Source organism: Gouania willdenowi, chromosome 16, assembly GCF_900634775.1.
Source record: "Gouania willdenowi chromosome 16, fGouWil2.1, whole genome shotgun sequence".
NCBI lineage: Eukaryota > Metazoa > Chordata > Actinopteri > Blenniiformes > Gobiesocidae > Gouania > Gouania willdenowi.
This window is the reverse complement of record NC_041059.1, coordinates 37,789,019-37,812,305: the sequence shown is the minus strand read 5'-3', so window position 1 is coordinate 37,812,305 and position 23,287 is coordinate 37,789,019. Positions and strand designations below refer to the sequence as shown.

General features: G+C 40.8%; 1 protein-coding gene across 2 annotated transcripts in view; it reads right to left on the bottom strand.

The window, feature by feature from the left end:
* Nucleotides 1-23,287, bottom strand: part of LOC114477614 (beta-1,4-galactosyltransferase 3-like) — a 61,344-nt gene that overhangs the window by 34,570 nt on the left and 3,487 nt on the right. For both annotated transcript variants that reach the window (XM_028470037.1, XM_028470038.1), the window contains exon 2: nucleotides 9,451-9,779. In XM_028470037.1, the coding sequence (XP_028325838.1) occupies nucleotides 9,451-9,730 (280 nt within the window). In that variant the 5' untranslated portion in view covers nucleotides 9,731-9,779. The remainder of the gene's footprint in view (nucleotides 1-9,450; nucleotides 9,780-23,287) is intronic.

The window sequence follows — 23,287 nt, the reverse complement described above, 5'->3', positions numbered from 1 at the left end:
ACATTGGTCGCAGCTAAAGTGTCGTGCAGGACGATATCGTTTATCCAGCGTCTATTTCTGCTTGCATTAGTCACCCTGTAAAAAGAATCATTCACATTAGGAACAACACTTGCATTCATTGGTTCAAGTCCAGTGTCCTCGATTGTCCCCCTGGAGGCCAGGAGCCAGAGGAGTACTGGAACCGCGGACAGGACCATCGCCCCAATCGATGACCAGAACACGAGTGACATGAAACGACAGAATAATGGCATAATTCCAGCCTGCTCCTGGGGCATAAACAGAGGGGCTCGTGACCTCTTCATCACAGCGGGAAAATGCTTGTGATCTCCCACGATGTCCTCAAGGTTGGATTTCAAAGGTTTCAACAGACCATATGCCCCGTTAGAAAGATTAGCTTGTAACCCCGGGGACTTTTCCTCTGCCCTTCGTTGCAACTTTCAGGGCACACAAAGGCTCCTCAAAACACTGCTCCTAATCCAGAAAAGAGGAAACGCTCCTTACTGCGGTTCCACGATCAGTGGTGTTGTTGGCACCTTCCTGGAGTGTGATGCCAATTGTTACGGCAGAATTTACGGTTGACCTCATTTGAGACATGATTCATTGCTCTGGTTGAATGATGAAATCCAGGAGAAGCATTGATGATTTTATAGAAAAGATTTATTAAGACTAAGACTAAGTAAAAAAAGAGTACAAAATTATGTCCGTCCGGCCAGACGTTCGATGACAGAGTGAGACAGTTCTGATCCAATACGTATATTCCCCTCAGTCCCCCTCCCTCCTCCCCCCAGGAGATAGAGATACAGAGAGAGGGAGGAGGTGAGGACAGAGGGAGAAAAAAGGAAAGACAGTTTGTTCTTTTGGGTCTAAACAACCAGTCCTGTATCTGTCGGTTGTCATAGAGACGGAGGAGTGTGCGTTTGTGTTTGTGTGTGTGAATGAATGGATGTGTATGGCGTGTGTGTGTGACATGTGAGTGCGCACACAGAGAGTGCCTACGCACCTGTCCTTGGGAATGTTTTGGGGACTATGTGAGTGTGTGTGTAAGCATATCATGTGCTTTGGACAAGGCAGTCTGACCCAGAGTGAAGACAAGTTAAAGTTGAAGACATGAGAAATCACACAATGAAAAGTTACACCCCAAGGCTTAAGGATTAAAATATAAGTAATTATATTATTAAGCATAACTAATTATTCTGCCCCAACATTCCTCTGACACATGTTTTTTTCCATCTCCAAACAGCAAAGAGGATCAGGGTTTCCAGTGTCCACCATTTATTTCTAAAGGTCAAAAATGCTAAAAGCGCCTGCAGTGATATTAAAACCAGTCGGACAAAGGCAGGGTGACACGTGTGTTCACACAGATCACCAGTGGACCAACACGGCTCAGGGAAACAAACACTGAACACTTGGCACTGAACACTGAATACAACTTTTTAATAATAACAGGTGACTTAAATATTCATGTAGACAATAACATGGACAATACTGCCAAAGAACTGTATGCTTTAATGGACACTTTTGGTCCTATACAACGTGACTGGTCCGACACACACTCAAGGTCACACTTTGGATCTGGTTATCTCTAAAGGTGTTGATATCTCTGCTGTTGATGTAAGAGACTTAGCTCTATCTGATCATTTCTGTGTCTTTTTTGACCCAGAGACTGTAACATCTGTTCCCCCTACTTCTGTGTGTTTAAAGAAAAGGTACATAAATGACAACACAAGTGCACAGTTTATGGAAGCCCTAGCAATGACACCAACATTGAGTGCTGAGACAGTTGATGATCTTCTGGATGAGTTTAATACAAAAGTCTGTAATGTCATAGATGTGGTGGCTCCATTCAAAACTAAGAGAAAACCAAACACACAGAAAACACCTTGGAGGAGGACTGAGATAATGCAGAATTTGAAGTCTGACTGTAGAAGAGCTGAGCGTAAATGGAGATCAACAAAACTCCAAATTCATCTCGAACTATACAAAATAAGTCTGCGAAAATTCAGTGATGGCTTGTTCAAAGCAAGGCAGCAATACTTTTCTGAAGTTATTGCCAAAAATGTCAACAACTCTTGCACGTTGTTTTCTGTAATTGAAAAGCTCAACCCCAGATCAGATAGCCCCTGAATTACTGTCAGCTGGAAAATGCAATGAATTTGCTGTATATTTCAATAAAAAAATACAATCAATAAGGTCAAACAAAATCACAAAAAGCTTTAACAGCTTCAACCACTGAGGGATGAGTCAACTTCATTGTTAGAGTTTATTACAGTGAACCCAAAAACAATAGAGGAAACTGTTCAGCAGCTGAATCCATCAACGTGTTGCCTTGACACAATACCCTCAAACTTCTTTCTGTTGTAAAGTCAATTGTCACTGATTTGTGTCAGATAATTAACTGCTCATTCCAATCGGGCACCGTACCAAAATCCCTGAAAGTAGCTGCTGTGAAACCTCTGTTAAAAAAGAGAACACTGGATGCCTCTATACTGGCTAACTATAGACCAATCAGCAACCTTCCAACATCATTGAGAAGGTGGTCTTCAACCAACTGAGTCAATTCTTAACATTTAACAAAATATTTGATACATTTCAGTCAGGTTTTCGTTCTCATCACAGCACTGAAACTGCTCTGATCAAAGTGATCAATGACATAAGGTTGAACACTGATTCAGGAAAAGTATCTGTTCTCATTCTATTGGATCTAAGTGCTGCATTTGACACTGTAGATCATACAATTTTGTTGCACAGATTGCAAACATGGGTTGGACTAAATGGAAAAGTAATGCAATGGTTTAAGTCATACTTGGAGGAGCGAAGCTATTTTGTAAGCATTGGAAACTTTGAATCTGACAGATTACCAATGTCCTGTGGGGTTCCTCAGGGATCTGTTCTTGGACCTCTTCTGTTTAGCCTTTATATGCTTCCTTTAGGACAAATTTTACAGAACTGTAAGGTTGATTAACAGAGCTACGCAGATGACACACAACTATATCTATCACTGAACCCAGATGACTATGGTCCCATTGAGGTGTTGTGTGACTGCTTAGAAAAAGTAAACTGCTGGATGAGTGAAAACTTCCTTCAACTAAACAATGACAAGATGGAGGTGATTGTCTTTGGTAACAAGGAAAAGAGGACTGCTATCAGCAAGTATCTGAGTCTAAAAGACTCTTAAAAGACCAAGTCAAAAACCTTGGTGTTCTGATTGACTCAGATCTTACATTCAGCATCAGATCAAATCTATCACAAAAACATCTTCTACCACCTAAAGAACATCTCCAGAGTGAAAGGTTTAATGACTCAGAAAGATCAGGAGAAACTGGTCCATGCTTTTATCTCCAGCAGACTGGACTATTGTAATGGTCTTCTGACAGGAATCCCCCAAAAGATCATCAAACATCTACAGCTGGTTCAGAACGCTGCAGCTCGGGTCTTAACCAGAACAAAGAGTTCAGAACACATTAGTCCAGTTTTAAAGTATTTACACTGGCTCCCAGTCAACCTCAGAATAGACTTTAAAGTTCTGCTGCTGGTGTATAAATCTGTGAATGGGTTTAGTCCAGAATATATCAGTGACATGTTAGTCAGGTATGAACCCAGCAGGTCTCTCAGATCTATGGACACAGATCAGATAGTGGAGCCCAGAGCTCACAGTAAACATGGTGATGCTGCTTTTAGTTGTTATGCTGCAAAGAAGTGGAACAAACTGCAGCAGAGCTGAAATCAGCATCACATGTGAACATTTTTAAATCAAAGTTAAAGTCACTTTTTTTCTCTACTGCGTATGATTGAGAGAGAGATTTTTTGTCATGTTGTTGATGTCATGTGTTTGTTGATGATTTTACTGATGATTTTATTGATGATTTTAATTGATTTTATTGATGATTTTAAATGTTCTTATTGATTTTAAACAATTGAATGTTTTATCATATAAAGCACATTGAGTTGCCTTGAGTATGAAATGCGCTATACAAATAAATTTGCCTTACCTTGTCTTGGCTCCAGCCAAATAATAGAAGCAAATAGAGACAAAGTGTCACGGTGGGACAAGTCAATTTTTCTATGACAAAATATTCTTATTTTAAAGCTACTTTTCTGCTCGTCTTTCAAACACTCAGCTCTGCAGCTGATTAGGGCAAGCAAATGGAACTGAGACAGCATGGAACATGGAAATGGGAAAACTACATAATTGAGATTTTCTTGGGGGGAGAGAAAAAATCTGATATTTTGTGTTCTCGTTCATGTTACACAATAAATATGAAAACATTTCTGGATCGGATTTGAAAAAAGTCTGATTTGTGCAGAGCCTCAGACTGTGTTAAGTGCATTTCACACCTCCTTCAAATATTTTGTCAGGCCTGATTCCTGCACAATAAGCAGAATAACTGGCTGTGGTTGTTTCCTCCTCCCAGATTCCTTTGCTAGATTTCCAACTGATAAAAGCTTTGACTTAAGCAGGTCCACATATAAGGATTTTCTAAATGTGAAGAGATGTTTTATCTGTTCAGGATTCTCACCAGAATTTTTTCACAGCATAGGGAGATCACGTGGTGTGTGAGCGAGCACCATTGGTGTGGACAATTTTGATCTCTGAGTCAAGTTGAGCTAAAGTTGTTTTTTTTAATCTTTGTTCCAGCCTTACTTTAAAGCTAAACGTTATTTGCTGAATTGGTGAAGGTGACGATGAATGTAGTTATAGTAACATGAAGTATGAATAAACAAAATCACACACGTGATCAAACAATGTGATCAAATGCTGCGTTCCAAGCAACTCAGAACTCTGCATTTTCCAACCTCCTAACTGAAAAAGTAACTTTGAACGCCACCTGAAGTTGAAAGAAAATCCCATATTAAAGCAGTCAGCCATGTTTGATTTCAACGTGCTGCTGCTGAACTCAGTTGAACTCAGAAATTGGGAATTTTAACTTGTGAATTGTGGAGTTCCATTGAATGGAGCATTAAGCGTTTCTCAGTCAGCTGCTTCCTGATTGGCTACATTCCGTTCCACGTCACAAATCACATGATTAATGAGACGGGAGTCGTCAGCTTTCCTCACACACACACGAGGAGTTTTGGTCGTAAATATTGAACAAGTTTAATATTTACTAATGTTGACCCGTTTCAGAGCTGATTATTAGGACTAATTCACTCTGAGCTTATATCAGATCACAGGACCATCTGATAGGATCATCTTAGAACAGTGGTTCTCAACCTTTTCAGCCCGTGACCTTTAAAATAAAGGTTCCAGAGAGCGGAGACCCCCACTGTAGCTGAAGGTGGGTGAACACAGACATGAACATTGAAGAACAGTCATGTGGAGACAGGACCATCTATAAGGGGGAATAAAGGGGAGAGATTTTTGGGGTCCATCCATGAAGTCAGTAAAACGATGGTCCATTGTTCTATGTATCTGTCATAACCACATTTATTAATTCATCTAAATAATATCCACTGTTATCCAGGAAGTTTAGTATTATTTGTGCCATAGTATATTGTCATCTTAAAGATGCAAATCATTGTTTTACTCAGAAATAAAATGAGTTAAAAATGACCAAAGATGGTGGAAAATGTGGTGAATTGGAATTTTAAAAACCATAGAAATAGTTTAAAAGATGAAAATTAGAGTGGGCAAAAACAAACAGAAAAAAAGGTTTGTAAATACATTTACTCATGTATCTTATTCCTTTAAGCCTTAAGTTGTAACTTTCATTGTGCCTCCTGCTCTACTTCTAGCTGGGTCAGGTCATCTTCCCAAAACACATGCCAGACACAGAGGCATCCTCTATTATCACACACACACACACACACACTCACATAATCACACATACTCACCCAATACACATCCATTCATACACGCACACACCTCCAGCACAGCTGACAATCAGGAGATACCAGAGAACTGGCTGTTTTGACCTAAGAAGAAACTGTCTCTTTTCACCCTCTTCTTTCTCTCCTCTCTGTCCTCTTTATCTCCTGGGGGGAGGAGGGAGGGGGACTGAGGGGGAATATACGTGATGAGTTAGAACTGTGGGCCCCTCGATCATCGGACGTCCGCCCGGGCGGTCACTAATTTTTGTCCATCTTTGTACTCTTTTTTATTTAGTTTTATAATAAATCTTTTTTATAAAATCATCATCTTTCGACTGGACTCCATCATTCAACCAGAGCAATAAATCATGTCTCCAAATGAGGTCAACCGCAAATTTGCCGTGACAAAGGCGAAAAGGGTTCAAAGTGACAATATTGGCTTTAAAGTGGCAGAACTTGGAGGAGGGGTTGGGGTAATGTCATTTAAAAAGTAGAAACACTTAGTTTAAACTGGCAAACAATGGGCATGACAAATTGTGAATGTGGATACATTAGCATAAAAAATAAGCATGAAATATGGTGAAAAGAGGTTATAAGTAACAATAATGGGTCAACATATGTGACATTAGGTGAAAAAATGGTGTAAAGGGTTTATAAGTGTCCAAAATGTCTTTAAAGTAGAAAAATGTGCAGAAAAGGCTTTGAAATTTCAAGGAGAACTGACAGAAATGGGAGTAAAGTGGAAAAAATGCATTAAAAGGAGCCAAAATATGGTCATAAAAAGTGACGAAAAAAGGTTAAAATATGGCAAATTTGGCGTTGTTGCAGAAAAAGAGTAAAAATAAGCAAAAATGCAAAAAAGGCTCAAATTGTTCAAAAAATATCCTTCGTTTCTTGAAGGCATCTGGCGACCCCCTCCCAGTGTCTAGCAACCCAAAATGGGTTGCTGACCCTAAGGTTGAGAACCCTATTTCAGAAGACATAAGATAATCTGGAATTTGCCGTCTTTAGACGGGAAGTGGGAAAACAAGAGAAAAACAGCCAGATTATGTACGCTGTTTATTTAAAATAACTAGTACAGTTCCCGTCAAAAGTATGTATTCATATCGTGAGAGCTTAAGTAGAGTTGTCAATTATGGCCAAATGAGTATGTGTTTGAAGGTTGGATGTACAAAGAGGTGTACATACTCAGCACTCTGTTGTGTTATAAAGGGGTGTATTTGCAAGTGAAAAGTAAAATAACGTGTGTGATTTCTCTGGTTCAATTTTATGGGACATGTGCATGATAAATGTGTTTGTTTTTTTACTCATTGTTATATATTTTTTTTCTTTTGGTGTATTTTTCTGTACGTTTTTTGGAGTCATTGTGTGTATTTTTGTATCTCTGCTGTGTTTTTGTACATTTTTTGTACAATTATTGTTTTTTTTTGCCATCGTAGTGATTCTAGAGTCATTATGTGTATTTTTGTAAATGTTTTGGTGTAGTTTTGTGCATTTCTGTTGTCATTTTGTGTATTTTTTGTATAAATATTTAGTTTGGTATTTAGTTGTGTATTTTGAGTCATTTTCATTTTTTGTTGTTTGGTGTATTTTTTTGTAATAAATGTTTTTTGGAGTCGTTGTGTGTGTTTTTGGAGCCTTTTTATATATTTTTGTTGTTGTTTTGTGTACTTTTTGTTCATAATAATATAAATATTGTTTAGTATTTTGTTTTATTTTACTAATTTAGTATATTTTTTTATTATAAATACCATGTGTGTGTGTGTGTGTGTGTGTGTGTGTGTGTGTGTGTGTGTGTGTGTGTGTGTGTGTGTGTGTGTGTGTGTGTGTGTGTGTGTGTGTGTGTGTGTGTGTGTGTGTTGTGTGTGTGTGTCCGTGAAATGTTTGAAACTCTGATGACCAAACTCCATAGCCATTGTAGCACAATCAGAAAAGTACTGGTAACAAAACTGCGTAAAACAAAATGTAAATCTCCAAATTACATGAGTGAGTAAAGTATTATCTACAATTTGAGCTGAAGTCAGCATCCAATGTGAACATTGTTAAATCAAAGTTAAAGGCACTTTTTTTCTCTACTGCATATGATTGAGAGAGAGATTTTTTGTCATGTTGTTGATGTAATGATGATTTTACTGATGATTTTAATTGATTTTACTGATGATTTTAAATGTTCTTATTGATTTAAATGTTCTTATTGATTTTAAACAATTGAATGTTTTATCATGTAAAGCACATTGAGTTGCCTTGAGTATGAAATGCGCTATATAAATAAATTTGCCTTGCCTTGCCTTGTTTTTTTTTGTAAACAAAAACATTGCTTAACTTCGAACCGAATGGTCAGAGCTTAGCTTCCTTGCGCACCACTAAAGAGAATCCACAGTTTTCCAGATGGAGTATTGAACGGGTTGAGTTCAATACCAATTCTAGTGAAACAGTGCGTTAATTAGCAATTAGCAGTTAAATGGTTTAAACAATGGGAAACTTGTCGGCAAAAGACTCACCAGTGGCTGACGGTTTGAAATGACCTATTCAGAGAGCTCTGATAATGCTGATGACATGGCACAATGATGGAGACGGAGGAGGAAGTGGAGTCCACGACCCGCGATTTAAAGGAAGTTTGGGATGACGGGAATCATTTTATAAAACCATGAAATATTAAATAATCTTGAAATATTAACTTAAATAACTTTTAGCAGTACAAAAAAGCTGCTTTTCTTTTTTAAACCCAAACAAACTGCGACACAGTGACGACATGAACCAGGAACCGGAAGTAGCGCGCTCAATACCACGCTCAATACCGAGAGGGCCGTAATCTTAAAACGAACGTTTTGAACATTTTGCAACAGCAAATTACTCCAAAATAATGAATAAACACACTTGGGGTATTTAGAAGTAATTGACAAAGTTTCAGGTCTAACAGACACCGTGTCAGTGAGATATTCGCTCCATACACACGCACGCAGAACATTCTTGCTTTTATAGGTAGATTAGACAGAGTGGTGCCCAATCAGAGCATTAACAGGAAAAAAAAAAAAAAAAAAAAAAAAAAAATGGTTTGTGTTGACGTTATGTGTACTTTTGATCTCGTGTTGTATATTTTTCAGTTATTTTTGTAGATTTGTTGTTGTCTCGTTATTTTTTTTTAAATACATTTGTGTATATTTGCTGTTTTGTGTATTTTTTTGTACTTTTGAAACTATTTTATTTGTTTACAAAATTAGACAGAGTGGCAGATGCCCAATCTTAGCATTAACACAGGAAAAAAAGAGTTTGTGTTTACGTTTTGTGTTTTTGAAGTCATTAATGTGTACTTTTGGTGTTGTGTTGTACATTTTAAGTTATTTTTGTAGATTGGTTGTTGTCTTGTATGTTGTTATTGTTTTTTAAAATATATTTGTATATATTTACTGTTGTTTTGTGTATTTTTTTTGTGTTTTTGGGAAGCATTTTGTGCATTTACAAAATTAGACAGAGTGGCAGTTGCCCATGTCTGCTATACATAATTATATACACAACAACATTATCTGGAAGTCAAAAGTGATGCGTTTAAATCATCTTAAAGAAATTAGCCATCAATCATCATCTGATAATTCTGGTTCTTTTCTGGTCACTTGAACACAAACATGAATAAAGCTCACTGACCAATGAGAGGCGAGGTCTTTGGACAGTAAGTCAGGTTCTCCCCTTGGCTGTGAGCTTTGGACAGACGGGAAAGGTTGGCGTAAACGTCTCCTCCATTTGCCACCACTGCTGTAGACGTCTGGTTACGTCCTGTTGGGATGGAAGCCTTGTCTTTCCGTAAGATGTGGATGAAGTACGTGACACTCTTCTGGTATGCTTCTCTGGAGAGCAGGGCAATGACCACCAGCTGGATGCCCATGAACATGAATAGGTAGATCTTTTTGGACTGGAAGCTGAACATGGCGGTGGTAAAAAGTTCAAACCTGTTACCGGGAAAATCCAACTCAGGGCTGGCGAGAGAAAAAAGGCACTTTAATTAAAAAGAAAATATAAGTTGTTCTGTGAGGAAACAGAATAAATACTAATAATTAAAAAAAAACTATAATTGAACAAAAATGGATGTCAAAAATAAAAATGTAATTTAAAATGATGAGTAAGATACAATTAAAAAGTAGATATAAATTGTAGTGAAATGGATTATTCTGACTGCTCCATTTTAATTACCGTATTTGCACTTAAAATCCTTTAATTTTCTCAAAAATCAACAGTGCGCCTTATAATCAGGTGCACCTTATATATGAATTAGCTACTTCAACATACTGAACTGAAAAAGTGAGTGTATTGTTCTGTATTTTATGTGTTAAACCTGAACAATGTAGACAGTTATTGCTAATGAGTTGAATAAAGTTTGACTTATCTGACTATTTTATTTCGCTTAATGCGTCTTAATAATTATTAATAATAATAATAATAATAATAATTAAAGCTGCGAGCGGCGTCATAGGGTCCGATGAAGCGGCCGGGGGCGGTAACCCACGGTCACGTATACCACTGTTGGGGATTTGGGAATTGGCCTGGAGTTGTAAGCGTTTTCGTATAACGGCGTAGTTATGGCGAAGGATTTTCCTGTGTCATGATAGGCCCCTCCCACTTTTCACAGGCTGCTCTATTTTCCATAGCAATGTGCTTCCATCTAATAAGATTCATCCTACAGTGTTTTGAAGTCAACACGACATGTCGTCTTGCCGCTAGAGCTGCTGGCGTAGGACGGCCCAAGAAGCGGCGCCCTCTGAGAGCGCAAGGCATTGTGGGTGTTTTTGGTTATCGTTTGTTGTTTGGGGCTGTACGGTCATCGTGTGTATCAAATATGAAGCACTTTGAACTTTGCATTCTGGAGGCGCGAGGTGCGTGCAATTTTCGGTGAGTTTTCGGGCGTTTTTAGGGGGTCGAATTAGCGTTCAAAGTGGGGAGGTACATAATAATGATAAATAAAAGCGAAAACAATAGGTTCCTCTGTCCCATTCTGGGACATCGGACCCTAATAATAATAACAAACCGGTGAGCCTTATAGTCCGAAAAATACGGTATTCATGTCATATAAAGATGTATGAGAACAGCATTAATGTCACTTAATTTCCCCTCAGGGATCAATGGTTTACTGAATCTGATCAGGTTTATTGATTAAGTTTGGATCAACTTAATTTAAATTTACCTAATTTAAATGATCCTGATGACATCATTCCAGACCTTAATAATTCAACAAAAATAAATGTGCTAGACACATCACGTGTAAGAAGTGTTTTGTCACCACTAGGGGTAGAATATTTTAAAGTATCAGAAGTTATCATTAATCTACGATGTTTCAGACTCTACAATCCCTGGTATTGATGGTCTCGTTAACAACAACAGAACAACTTTATCCACAGATCTTCTGTAGCTCTGATGAGATGTTTAAACTCTCTGAACAGGTAAAACTGATCAAAGCTGCTGCTGTTCTCATGGAGCAGCAGGGTGGGTGACTTGGGGTGTGTTCATGTGGATGGTGGCAGAGGGAAAGAAGCAGTTTTTGTGTCTGGAGGTTCTGGTCCTGATGGACCGAAACCTCTTTCCAGAAGGGAGAGATTGAAACAGTTTATGACCGGGGTGGGAGGGGTCTGCCACAATCTTTCCTGCACGCCTCAAAATCCTGGAGGCGTACAGGTCCTGGAGGGAGGGCAGATTGCAGCCGATGACCTTCTCTGCAGAGTGGATGATACGCTGCAATCTGGCCTTGTCCTTGGCCGTAGCTGCAGCGTACCAGATGGTGATGGAGGAGCAGAGGATGGACTGGATGATGGAGCTGTAGAAGTTCACCATCATCTTTGTTGGCAGACTGAACTTCTTCAGCTGCCACAGGAAGTACATCCTCTGCTGAGCTTTTCTGATGAGGGAGCTGATGTTCAGCTCCCACTTGAGGTCCTGGATGATGATGGTCCCCAGGAAGCAGAAGTACTCTACAGAGCTCACTGTAGAGTCTCCCAGGGTGAGGGGGGTGAGGGGGGGTGGGTTCTTCCTGAAGTCTGCTATCATCTCCACTGTCTTTAAAGCGTTGAGCTCCAGGTTGTACTGGCTGCACCAGGACACCAGCCGGTCTGTCTCCCACCTGTAGTCAGACTCGTCTCCATCAGAGATGAGACCGATGATGGTCGTGTCGTCTGCAAACTTCAGGAGTTTGACCGACTGGTGAGAGGAGGTGCAGCTGTTGGTGTACAGGGAGAAGATCAGAGGAGAAAGAACACAGCCCTGAGGAGATCCAGTGCTGATGGTCCAGGAAGCAGAGATGGTTTTTCCCAGCTTCACGTGCTGCTTCCTGTCAGACAGGAAGTCTGTGATTCACCTGCAGGTGGAGTCTGGCACGTTCAGCTGGGAAAGCTTGTCCTGAAGGAGAGCTGGGATTATTGTGTTAAAAGCAGAGCTGAAGTCCACAAACATAATCCTGGCGTAGGAGCCTGGGGAGTCCAGGTGTTGGAGGATGAAGTGGAGAGCCAGGTTTACAGCATCGTCTACAGACCTGTTGGATCTATAGGCGAACTGCAGGGGGTCCAGGTGGGGGTCGGTGATGTCCTTGATGTGGGAGAGCATGAGGCGTTCAAAGGACGTCATGACCACAGATGTCAGAGCGACAAGTCTGTAATCATTAAGTCCTGTGATCCTCAGCTTTTTAGGGACAGGAACGATGGTGGAGGCCTTAAAACAGGCTGGTACGGTGCATGTCTCCGGTGAGGTGTTAAAAATGTCTGTGAACACTGGAGACAGCTGATCAGCACAGTGCTTTAAGGTGGAAGGAGAGACAGAGTCCGGTCCACAAGCCTTACAGGGGTTTTGACTCCTGAAAAGTCTATTTACATCTCTTTCTTTGATGGAGAAAGGTGTATCTGTGGGAGGGGCTGAGGATGGGGGAGGGATAGGGGAGAGAGCCTCTGTAAGCAGCTGTGGTGAGACTATAGCTTTGATGTGGGGGGTGAAGGTGTTGGAGTGAGGCTGGTCAGAGGTGTGAGGGGGGATGGAGTCAGGTCTGTCCCATTGTCTGTCGAATCTACAATAGAAGTTATTCAGACTGTTGGCCAGGCAGAGGGAAAGACATTTCCACATATAAAAACGTCTTTTCACTCACGATGACAGCGTTTAAACCAGATTCTGTCCATTTCCAAATTCAACAGTAGATTCCGTTTTCATTGGTTGATTCCATGATTCTGTTAACCATACCTGTCAAGTATCCTGTTTTGGCAGGAAAACTCCCGTGTTTTACCCCTCTTTCCCGCCATCTTCCCGTATTAATATTTTCCCGTAAATATTCTGTATTTTAATGTAGTAATAATTAAAAAGATGCCTTACTAAACTGAACGCCATCACAAGTCTCGCGAGAACTGCCACCTGAAATGTGCCGACAGCGTCAACAAACCCAGAAACCACTCAGAACAGAGATGATGAATGAAGACGTTACGACGAAAAAAAACCAAGAACTGGTTTAAATATGTTGGAAACTGGAACAGAGAGTTTATCTTCCTAAAGAGCATCAGGATGGGACACAGTTACACGTTCTGTTAGATTAATAACTGAGATTTTAACTTCTACCACAGCAGAAGGAACAACGTATGTCACCATGAAAAATCAGCCAATCACAAGCTCCACAAATATAAACAGCTTTAAAAAAATGTTAAAGAATGTAAAGTCTGTAATAAATGTGTCTAATAAGTCATTAGTAAATACCAGAGAACCACATGAGTGAGCATGAGAAATTATAAGAAAATATATAATAATGAAAATAAAATGTTAATGTCTAACTTAAAGACAAGCAACGTGAAATTAACAGTAAATATACAATGTGTTGATTTGTATATAAATTGTAAGTATATTAAATAAACACATGTGCTTCATATACAATTTATGTTTTTATTTAGGCTGTTTTATAGTTTAGGAACTAGGGCTGGGTGATATATCAAGACTCAAGATGTATCGAGTTTTCTATTTTGTAGATATAGAAAACTATATTATTTAATATATATATATATACATATACACACATGCTGTCCCTTACAGGTGTAAAAGCCAAAAGTGGCACGTACTATTGATCAGCTGTTTGTTAATAAATGTCACTGTGTAGCATTTTGCATCAGCAAATTTAACCCAGAAATTTCTTTCCGGTCAGACTTTATTTGTTAAAATTATCTAGATTTATATCATATATCACCATTTTGAAAAATATATTGAGATATGAGTTTTGGTCCATATCACCAGCCCTAGTAGGAATGTTTACAGCATTTCAATGTTAGTAAAGGTTGACCTGCCAGATTCTAATCACATAATTTAATTTAGTAAGTGGTTGATAAGTGGCTATTTTAGATTTCTTGTACACCTATCTTAAATTATATGGGATACTAGAGCTTAGTTGAGCGGGTGGGACGGCTGGTAGTGGGCGCCAGAAAATTTCCCTTGTTTCGAAATCCAAAACTTGCTGTTAACGTGGATTTTATAGGGCCCTAGCACTAGCATGCCCAAGGTTTTCTTACTCCTGTTGCCCTGCCCAGAGGCCGCCAAATGACACTCATTTGCAACTCAGTGGGCCACCTCTCTTATGTAAATAAAGCCATTCGATCGGAATGTGCAGCTGGGCAGTGACAAACTTTGGGGGTTGGTGTAAATGATGGCCAGTGTTGAGAAACCAGTTTCTCCCAGGTAGATGTTTGTTAATCCAAATAACATTATATGGAATTATTGGATAAGAATGGCCAAATTAATATGAACCATGTGTGTTGTGATCAATTAATAAACCACAATAAATAAAATTAGAAAAAGAAAAACAGTAATAAAGCAACCAAGCTCCTGTTTCCTACTCCTGTATTTTCACTATTTACCTTTATTGTTTTTGTGCTTATAAATCAAATGTATTGTTGCTATTTATGGTAAAGCAAGATTTCCGAGTGTGAAAAGGACTGTTTGAGTTCTCACTTTAAAAAGGTAAATTCACGAGGTCCACCATTCACTAACCAGGTCCATGAATTATTTTATTAAGCTATTATTTTACAAATTTGAAGAAAGTGCACAAGATGCACAAAGAATCAATGCTTCAACAGGGAAAAACAATCTCAATCTCTGTTTACACCATCAGTTATGCTGACATTATCCCTCTTAACCTTTGACCCAATGCGGAAGTACTGAACCATAGTGAAAGTTTGAAAAGGCTTATCACCTCAAGGTGAAAAAATAGCCGACTCAGGGCAGATATTTCACTGACTCTGGTGACTGAGAAGCAAGGATGTCAAAAGTTTACAGCTCTCAGCAGGCTTTGGAGATGATCCTAAATGACGCCAACCCCTGTGACTCCGATGGAGAAGAAATATCCCTTCAGCTGAGTTCTGACTCTGAAATTTCTTCCGGTAAGATTTTCTAAACATCCTTTTTTTTGTTTGCTGATTATGGCAGTTGTGTTTTTAATGTTTCATTAATCACATCTAAAAAATATGATCACCCTATACATGAGGAGGATTCGCCACCTTCAGAAAAGAGAGGTCGCCTGGAGACACACGAGTGGCTGACAGAGACGGCAAAAGACGGCACAGTGTGGCGTGAAGAACAGGTCGGAAGGCCTCTCCATCACAGCCCAATTGAAGGTCATGTCACAGATGGAGAGCCAACTGCTTTGGCCAGAAGAAAGGTGACGAGTCGCTTACAGAGTTTCTTCTGCTTCATAACTCTGGAAATGCTTCGGACCATTCAGGAGTGGACTGTCCAGCATGCACTCCAGACACAACATGAGAACTGGTTCATGGCCATACCTGAACTAATGGCGTTCATTGCCATCCTGCTTCTGTGGGGGATTGTCCGCCTTCCATCGCTGCATGACGCATGGTCAGCAAAACTGGGACCGCCCCTGATCAACAGGATTATGGCTCGAAACCGTTTCAAGGACATCATGCAGCATCTACGCTTCGACGACAAGGACACACGCGGTGAACGAGTTGCGACTGACCGGTTTGCTGCAATCTCTGACGTTTGGGGGTCTTTTGTTGCCAACCGCATCACTTCGTACAACCCAGGCAGGCACATCACCATAGATGAGCAACTTTTTCCAACTAAGACTCGCTGCTGTTTCTTGCAATACATTGCAACGAAGCCGGACAAGTTTGGTATCAAGTTCTGTGTGGCATGTGACCTTAAATCCAAGTATGTGTGCAAAATCATCCCATATCTTGGCAAAGACCCCAGTCGTCCACCTGGGGAGAGATTGTCTGAAAATGTGGTGATGAAGCTTATGGAACCGTTTATGGACAAAGGAAGAATTGTTACAATCGACAATTTTTTCACTTCATTGTCACTAGCACGTCGACTGCACAGCCGGAAGAGCACCCTCCTTGGCACAGTCAATAAGATTCGCCGGGAGCTTCCAGATTCAGCTAAAAAGAATTTGGCCCGTGAGGAATTCAGCACACAAGTGTTTTCAACCTCTGGTGCCACACTGACTGTTTATGTGCCCAAACGAAAGAAGACTGTCTGCCTCCTCAGTAGCGTGCACAGCGTGGTGGAGACTGAGGCTACTCGGAAAAAAAAGCCGAACACAGTCACTGACTACAACAGCATGAAATGCGGTGTGGACGTCATGGACCAGATGGTTCGAAAGTACACTGTGCGTTCAGGAACACGGCGTTGGCCAGTCGCTGTGTTTTACAACATGATTGACATTGCAGCGCTGAACGCACATGTGCTTTATCAGGCATGCACTGGGGTCAAGGAGAGGAGGGTGGACTTCTTGCTGGAGCTTGCAAATGAGCTTGCCCAGTCTCATATGGCAGCCAAGGAGGTGAATGAGCAAAACCTTCAGCAATAACCACCCACACCTGATGTGGGGAAAAGGGCATTGTGCCAGGTGAAGTGTTGCTGCAGGAAAAACCGTGCCACCAAGCGTTGGATGTATTGTGACAAGTTTGCATGTGGCAAATGCATAAAGGAGGTGTGGCAGTGCCAGAAATGTTCACAAAATCTCTATTAAATAAATTTCACCAAGAATGCAAACAAACTGTTGCCGTCTCACTATTACTACTTACTACTTTCTGTTGCAAAAGTTGAAATATAAGTTGCAACCTCTATGTAGCTGCTGTATGGGAAACACAAAGGAGAATACAAAAGGTCTTTGTGTCCTGGAACCTACCTAGCCACCCCCCCACCCTAGCTGAGGGGGGAGTAGTGGCCTCAGTAACATAACAATGGTCACAAGCTGAGTTGTTCACACCCGCCATCTGACACCAGCTTGGACATTAAAGGTATAGGTGTCAAATGACACCACTCTGGTCATGCTAGTGCTAGTGTAGTTGTTAGCGCACTCAGAGACTCGCGCATGTGCGTATCGTGTATGCAGCGCATACAAGCGTGTGTCCTGTACCCATCTCTGATTGGCCAGCAGCTCAGGAAGGCGATTCTTGGCAATTCTGATTGGTGAACATACAGTATATATCACTCAAATGATGGAGACGGAAGAAAAAAACTCCAGCACCAGAGGTTACGTTATCGCAGTAGTAAAAACCTAATTATCGATGCGATTAAGGTCAATCGTTCAGCCTTAACACACACACACAGAAACCTCGGCAAACAGAACAGGCTTCACCGGGGCATGAAGCAGCAGAGCTTTACTAATGATCATTAAAAAGTTCATTTTTTCACTAAACGTCCTGAATAGTGGAGATAGAACAGCTGTTGAATTAACCGCTGGCTTTGATTGACCAAACTATGGACTTCTATCTCCTTTCTCCACTGCTCTCTTTTCTGCTCCGCGGAGCAAAGCAAAACATTGTGTTATTGTCGAGCTGCTGCTTCAAAACTACAATCAAAATTAAAGCCGCGAGCGGCGTTGTAGCGTTCGAAGAAGTGGCAGGGGTCGATAACCCATGTGTATCAAATATGAGACTGTTTGAACTTTGTATATCAGAGTTAAACCGTTTTTTCTATTATGGCATGCAAAATGATGCCAGTCAAAAAAACCCAGTATGAAAGTGAAAACCAGCTAAAAATTTGATGCGAATCCCTTGAAAAATAGTCAAGATACAGCATTGAGAATGTGATGACGAAGGATTTTCCAGTGACATTATAGGCCCCTCCCACGAATTACAGAATGTTTTTTCTTCATCAGAGACCTGCTCCCATCTTATAAGATTCATCCGACACTATTTTGAAGTCAACACAACTTAGCTGTTAGCATCGGACACCACTAAAAGCGGTGCCCTCTTAAAACGCAAGACATGATGAGTAATTTTCACATTGCGTCTTGTTTAGGGATGGACAGTCATCATGTGTATCAAATATGAAGCAGTTTGAACTTTGCATTTGAAAGTAATATGCAATTTCCTATTAAGGCGTGATTAACAGTGCCAGTCGCACAACGACCAAATCGTTTAAGATACCCAAATTCTTACGATGAATTTTAATCTTCAGTGGGTCCTAAGTGCTCTGGTTCAGTTTGAAGCGAATCAAGTGAAGCCCCTCAGACTAGTTAGCGCAAAAGTGGAAAGCAAAAGTGGAAACCCAAGATGGCCGACTTCCTGTTTGGTTTTGGGCAAAGTCATCTGCAACTTTTGTAATGCGCGCACAATCAAACCGTTAGAGATACGCAAATTATTTAGATGATTTTTAATCTTCAGTAGGTCACATGGAGCCCCTCAGACTAGGTCACGCAAATATGTTTCCAGGGCGAAATGCCATTTTTTGACCAAAAATGGCTGACTTCTTGTTTGGTTTTGGACGTGGTCATAATGTAACTTTTTTGCTCAACTTAGCGTCAAGAAGCCATGTGGTGAATTTCATATGAATTGGGCAAACCTGCCAGTCATGCATTGCATTTTTGGCATCTATAATGCGCACTGTGGCCATTTTTTTAGCGATTTTTTTTCATTTCACCAAAATATATATTTTTTCAGCAGGCCATTGGTGCGTGCAAACTTTGGGTATCCTAAAGGGCATTTCTGAAAAGGAATAATAATACCCAAGAAGAGCAAAAACAATAGGTTCCTATGGCCAGTATGGCCTTCGGACCCTAATTAAAGCCGCGAGCAGCATCATAGGGTCCGAAGGAGTGGCCAGGGTCAGTAACCCATGTGTATCAAATATGAGACTGTTTGAATCTTGTATATGAGAGTTATATCTGTTGTCTATTATGGCGTGCGCCATGTGAGAACGCAAAGCATGATGGGTCATTTTCATATTGATTCTTGTTTAGGGATGGACAGTCATCATGTGTATCAAATATGAGGCTGTTTGAACGTTGTATATGAGAGTTATAGCGTTTTTTCTATTATAGTGTGCAAAATGCCGGCAGTCGAAAAAACCCAGTATGAAAGGGAAAACCAGTTGAAAATCAGTCTCAGTGACGTTGATGCGAATCCATTGAAAAATAGCCAAGATACAGCATTTAGAATGTGATGGCGAAGGATTTTCCAGTGACATAATAGGCCCCTCCCACTGATCACAGCCTGTTTTTTCTTCATCAGCGACCTGCTCCCATCTTTAGAGATTCATCCAACACTATTTTGAAGTCAACACATCATATCGTCTTTCCGCTAGAGCTGTAAGCGTTGGACGCAAAGCGGCGCCCTCTGAGAAAGCAAGGGATGATGGGTAACCGTCACATTGAGTCTTGTTTAAAGATGGACAGTCAACATGTGTATTAAATATGAAGCAGTTGGAACTTTGCAATTGGGAGGTATATCAAAACACCATTAACTCAAGATGACCGACTTCCTGTTTGGTTTTGAGCAGGGTCATAATGTAACTTTTTGCTCATCTTGGGGCCATGAATACATGTTGCACCAAATTATCTCGTTTTCCAGCAGGCCTGAGGTGTGTGCAAATTTTGGTGAGACTTTGGGCATCCTAAGGGGGTAAACAGGTGTGGAATAATAATAATCTATACTATAACGACAGAAAGGTCTGTGTGTGTGTGTGTGTATGTGCATGTGTGTGTGTGTGCGGGTGTGTGTGTGTGTGTGTGTGTGTGTGTGTGTGTGTGTGTGTGTGTGTGTGTGTGCATGTGTGTGTGTGTGTATGTGCATGTGTGTGTGTGTGTGTGTGTATGTGCATGTGTGTGTGTGTGTGTGTATGTGCATGTGTGTGTGCGTGTGTGTGTGTGTGTGTGTGTGTGTGTGTGTGTGTGTGTGTGTGTGTGTGTGTGTGTGTGTGTGCATGTGTGTGTGTGTGTGTGTGTGTGCATGTGTGTGTGCGGGTGTGGAGCGAATATCTCCCCGATACGGTGCGAGTTCGACCTGAAACTCTGTCAATGGCTTCCAAATACCCCAAGTGTGTGTATCTGTTATTTTAGAGTAATTTGGTCATTTCCAAATGTTTATTTTAATTTTAGTTCACATCTGGATGGCCACGAAATGAAACCTATTCAGCTTTTGACCTCAGTGTGAGGGGGCGCTAGCGCACCATCTATATCTATTTCACTGCACAGCTCCTCACCCGAGCAAGAGTCACGTGTGCAGCCAGAGCCAATCGCTGCGCACACAGCCAAGCTGTAAACATACAAGCGAGAGAAAGGAAGATAGCTTTACACCGGAGAGGGAGGAGGGGCGTCTGAGCAGCCGGGCTCACACTGATATACGAGCAATATTCTTAAGTGTCACGTATTGGGCCGGATGTGAGTCACTGATGTGTGTGTGTGTGAGCCATGGCAGACTCCACTTCCTCCTGTTCCATGCTATCGTTAGCATCTCAAACACAGAGCTCTCTGAATAGATCATTTGAAACCGTCAGCCACTGGTGAGTCTTTTGCAGACAAGTTTCCCATTGTTTAAACCATTTAACTGTCCGTGTAATTGCTGATTAACGCACTAGAGTTGGTATTGAACTCAACCCTTTCAATACTTCATCTGGAAAACTGCAGATTCTCTGTGGTGCCGTGCATGGAAGCTAAGCTCTGACCACTCGGTTTGAAGGTAAACAATTGTTTTTTTTCAATAAAAAAACAGCCGAATTGTAGATAATACTTTAATTTACTTATTCACTCATGTAGTTTGGAGCTTTACGTTTTGTTTAGCACTTTTTTGTTGTTTTTCTGATTGGCGCTACAATCGCTATGGAGTTTGGTTATCAACGTCTCAAACATTTCACGGAACACACACACAAGGTATTTATTTATTTCTAATAAAAATATACTAAATGAGTAAAATAAAACAAAACATTAAACAATATTTTTACAAAAAGTACAAAAAATGACACCAGAATCACTACAATGGCAACACAAAACTATAATTATACAAAAATACACATAATGACTCCAAAAAACATGCATTACAGAAAAATACACCAAACAAAAAATATAAAAGCGAGTAAAAAAAAAAAAACAAACATTTTATTTTGGACCCACAAATAAACCCCTTTATAACACTACAGAGTACAGAGTATGTACACCTCTTTGTACATCCAACCTTCAAACACACTCATTTGGCCATAATTAACTCTACTACTACAACTACTCCCATATGAATGCATACTTCCTGACGGGCAATGTATCTATATGTAGCACTTAAATAAGTGTTTGCTAAACTGAAATGATTCTCAGAATTGTTAGAACTGCATGTATTGTAAAGCCTGTTTTGTTTGACTGTAGTGGTACCTCCCCGCCAGCGGGTGGCGCTGGAGAGCAAGGAGATGCACTAATACAGTGGGAGAGTGAGAAACAAAAATGGAGCCTTGACTGCAGTGAAGATGTGTTCCTTTCTGAGGCAATAAAGAGCTCATTTTGACAACTACATCAACGTGTCCGGGTATGATGTAACATTTTGGAGGTTGCACTGAGCTCTTTGATTACATGACGGAATAAGACTGAAAAACAACCAAGAAGACGGTAAAGTGTGCATGACGCTAATGCTAAGCTAACTCGTGAGACACAGGCCGTGGGGGTCTGTTTTTAAGTTAAATTCAAGAAGAAAGAGCATATCTGCAGGCATGTCAGAGCAACGTGATGATTTTTTGTTGAATCTGGAAGTGAAATTATGTGGACTTTTACTGAAGGAACTGTTAAAAGTGTTTGAACTGTGCAACATCACCGGAAAAGATAATGAGGACATTTCAGGCAAAGGCCGCAGAGCTCTTGTTAAGCTCATTACTAACTTTTGTGAGCGAGATGAGCTTTTGCAGAGCGAGGATGAAGGAATGTCAACTCTTTTGGAGTTAAATGATGTTGTGGACGTGCTGTTAGAGGAAAGGTCATCGGCTGTGGTGGCGGAAGATTCAGCGGCCCTGTCTTCACCCACGGGCGTGGTGGTGGCGGAGGGGACGCGCTTGGAGCGGTCTGCAGTGCCGAGGGGCCCACACGCGTCGCGGGAGGACAACGGATCGACGGCAGACCCAGCACCATCATCGTGGCTGTCAGCGCTGGAACAGCAGGATGCGCCGAGGACAGCGCTGGATGGCGGGACTCAGCGCAGAGGACGAGACTCAACTAGCAACAGCTGCTGCATCGTTGCTCCAGGTGGATTCAGGAACGATTTCCGCATAAATGGCCATGTTGGTGAGTCAACTTCCAGAGACACACTGAGCTTCAGCAGCCTTGAGCATCAGATTGAAAGTGGCTTAAGGAAGGGTTACCCTGAAACTGAAATAGTGGAGGCAGTAGTTCGTGCTATAAGTCCTGGACTGAAGCTAAGGAGCTATCTTGAAGGAAAAAATGATCTTAATTTGACAAACTTAAAACAGATTTTAGGGGCTCATTATGCAGAGAAAGATGCCACTGTGTTATATCAACAACTGACCAAAGCGACACAAGGAGGTAATGAAACACCTCTTGAGTTTCTGATCAGAGTGCTGGATTTACGTCAGAAAATTCTTTTTGCATCTGAGCGTACACAGTCAAGTCTAAAGTATAATAAGGAGCTTGTCCAAAGTCAGTGTTTTCAGTCAATTATGACCGGACTCTTAAATGACAATGTCAGGGCAGAAATGAGGATGTACTTACAAAATGTAAACAGCACTGATGAGCTCCTGTTTCAGAAAATGCAAATTGCACAGTACAATGAGAGCGAACGAGCTATAAAAATTAAAGAAAACACATCAACTTTTAGAGCAGGATTGAATGTTGTTGAGCAAGCCAAAGCACTGGATGAACCCTACATCAGCCAGCCTGTCGCTAAACCTAACAAACCAACCAAAGACAATTCACTCTTCTCTAAAATCGAAGAAAGTAATACAGCAATCAGAGCACTTACAGGCCAAGTAGCTTCACTTGTGCAGACTGTACAAGACGACAAAAGAATTGACAGCGAAAAACCCAAAACATTCAGAAAGTCAACTCAGAGACAGAGAAGACAATGTACTGCATGCCAGAAAGAAAACAAAGATTGTGATCACTGCTTTAAATGTGGTAGCGACTCACACTAGGCAAAAGGATGTAGAATGGGGGGAAATCAGAAACCGGGAAACTGGAGGAGGCTGTGACTGAGGGACGTGCCACAGCCCCGAGACTCAAGTCCCCAAAGTGTGAACCCCAAAACTC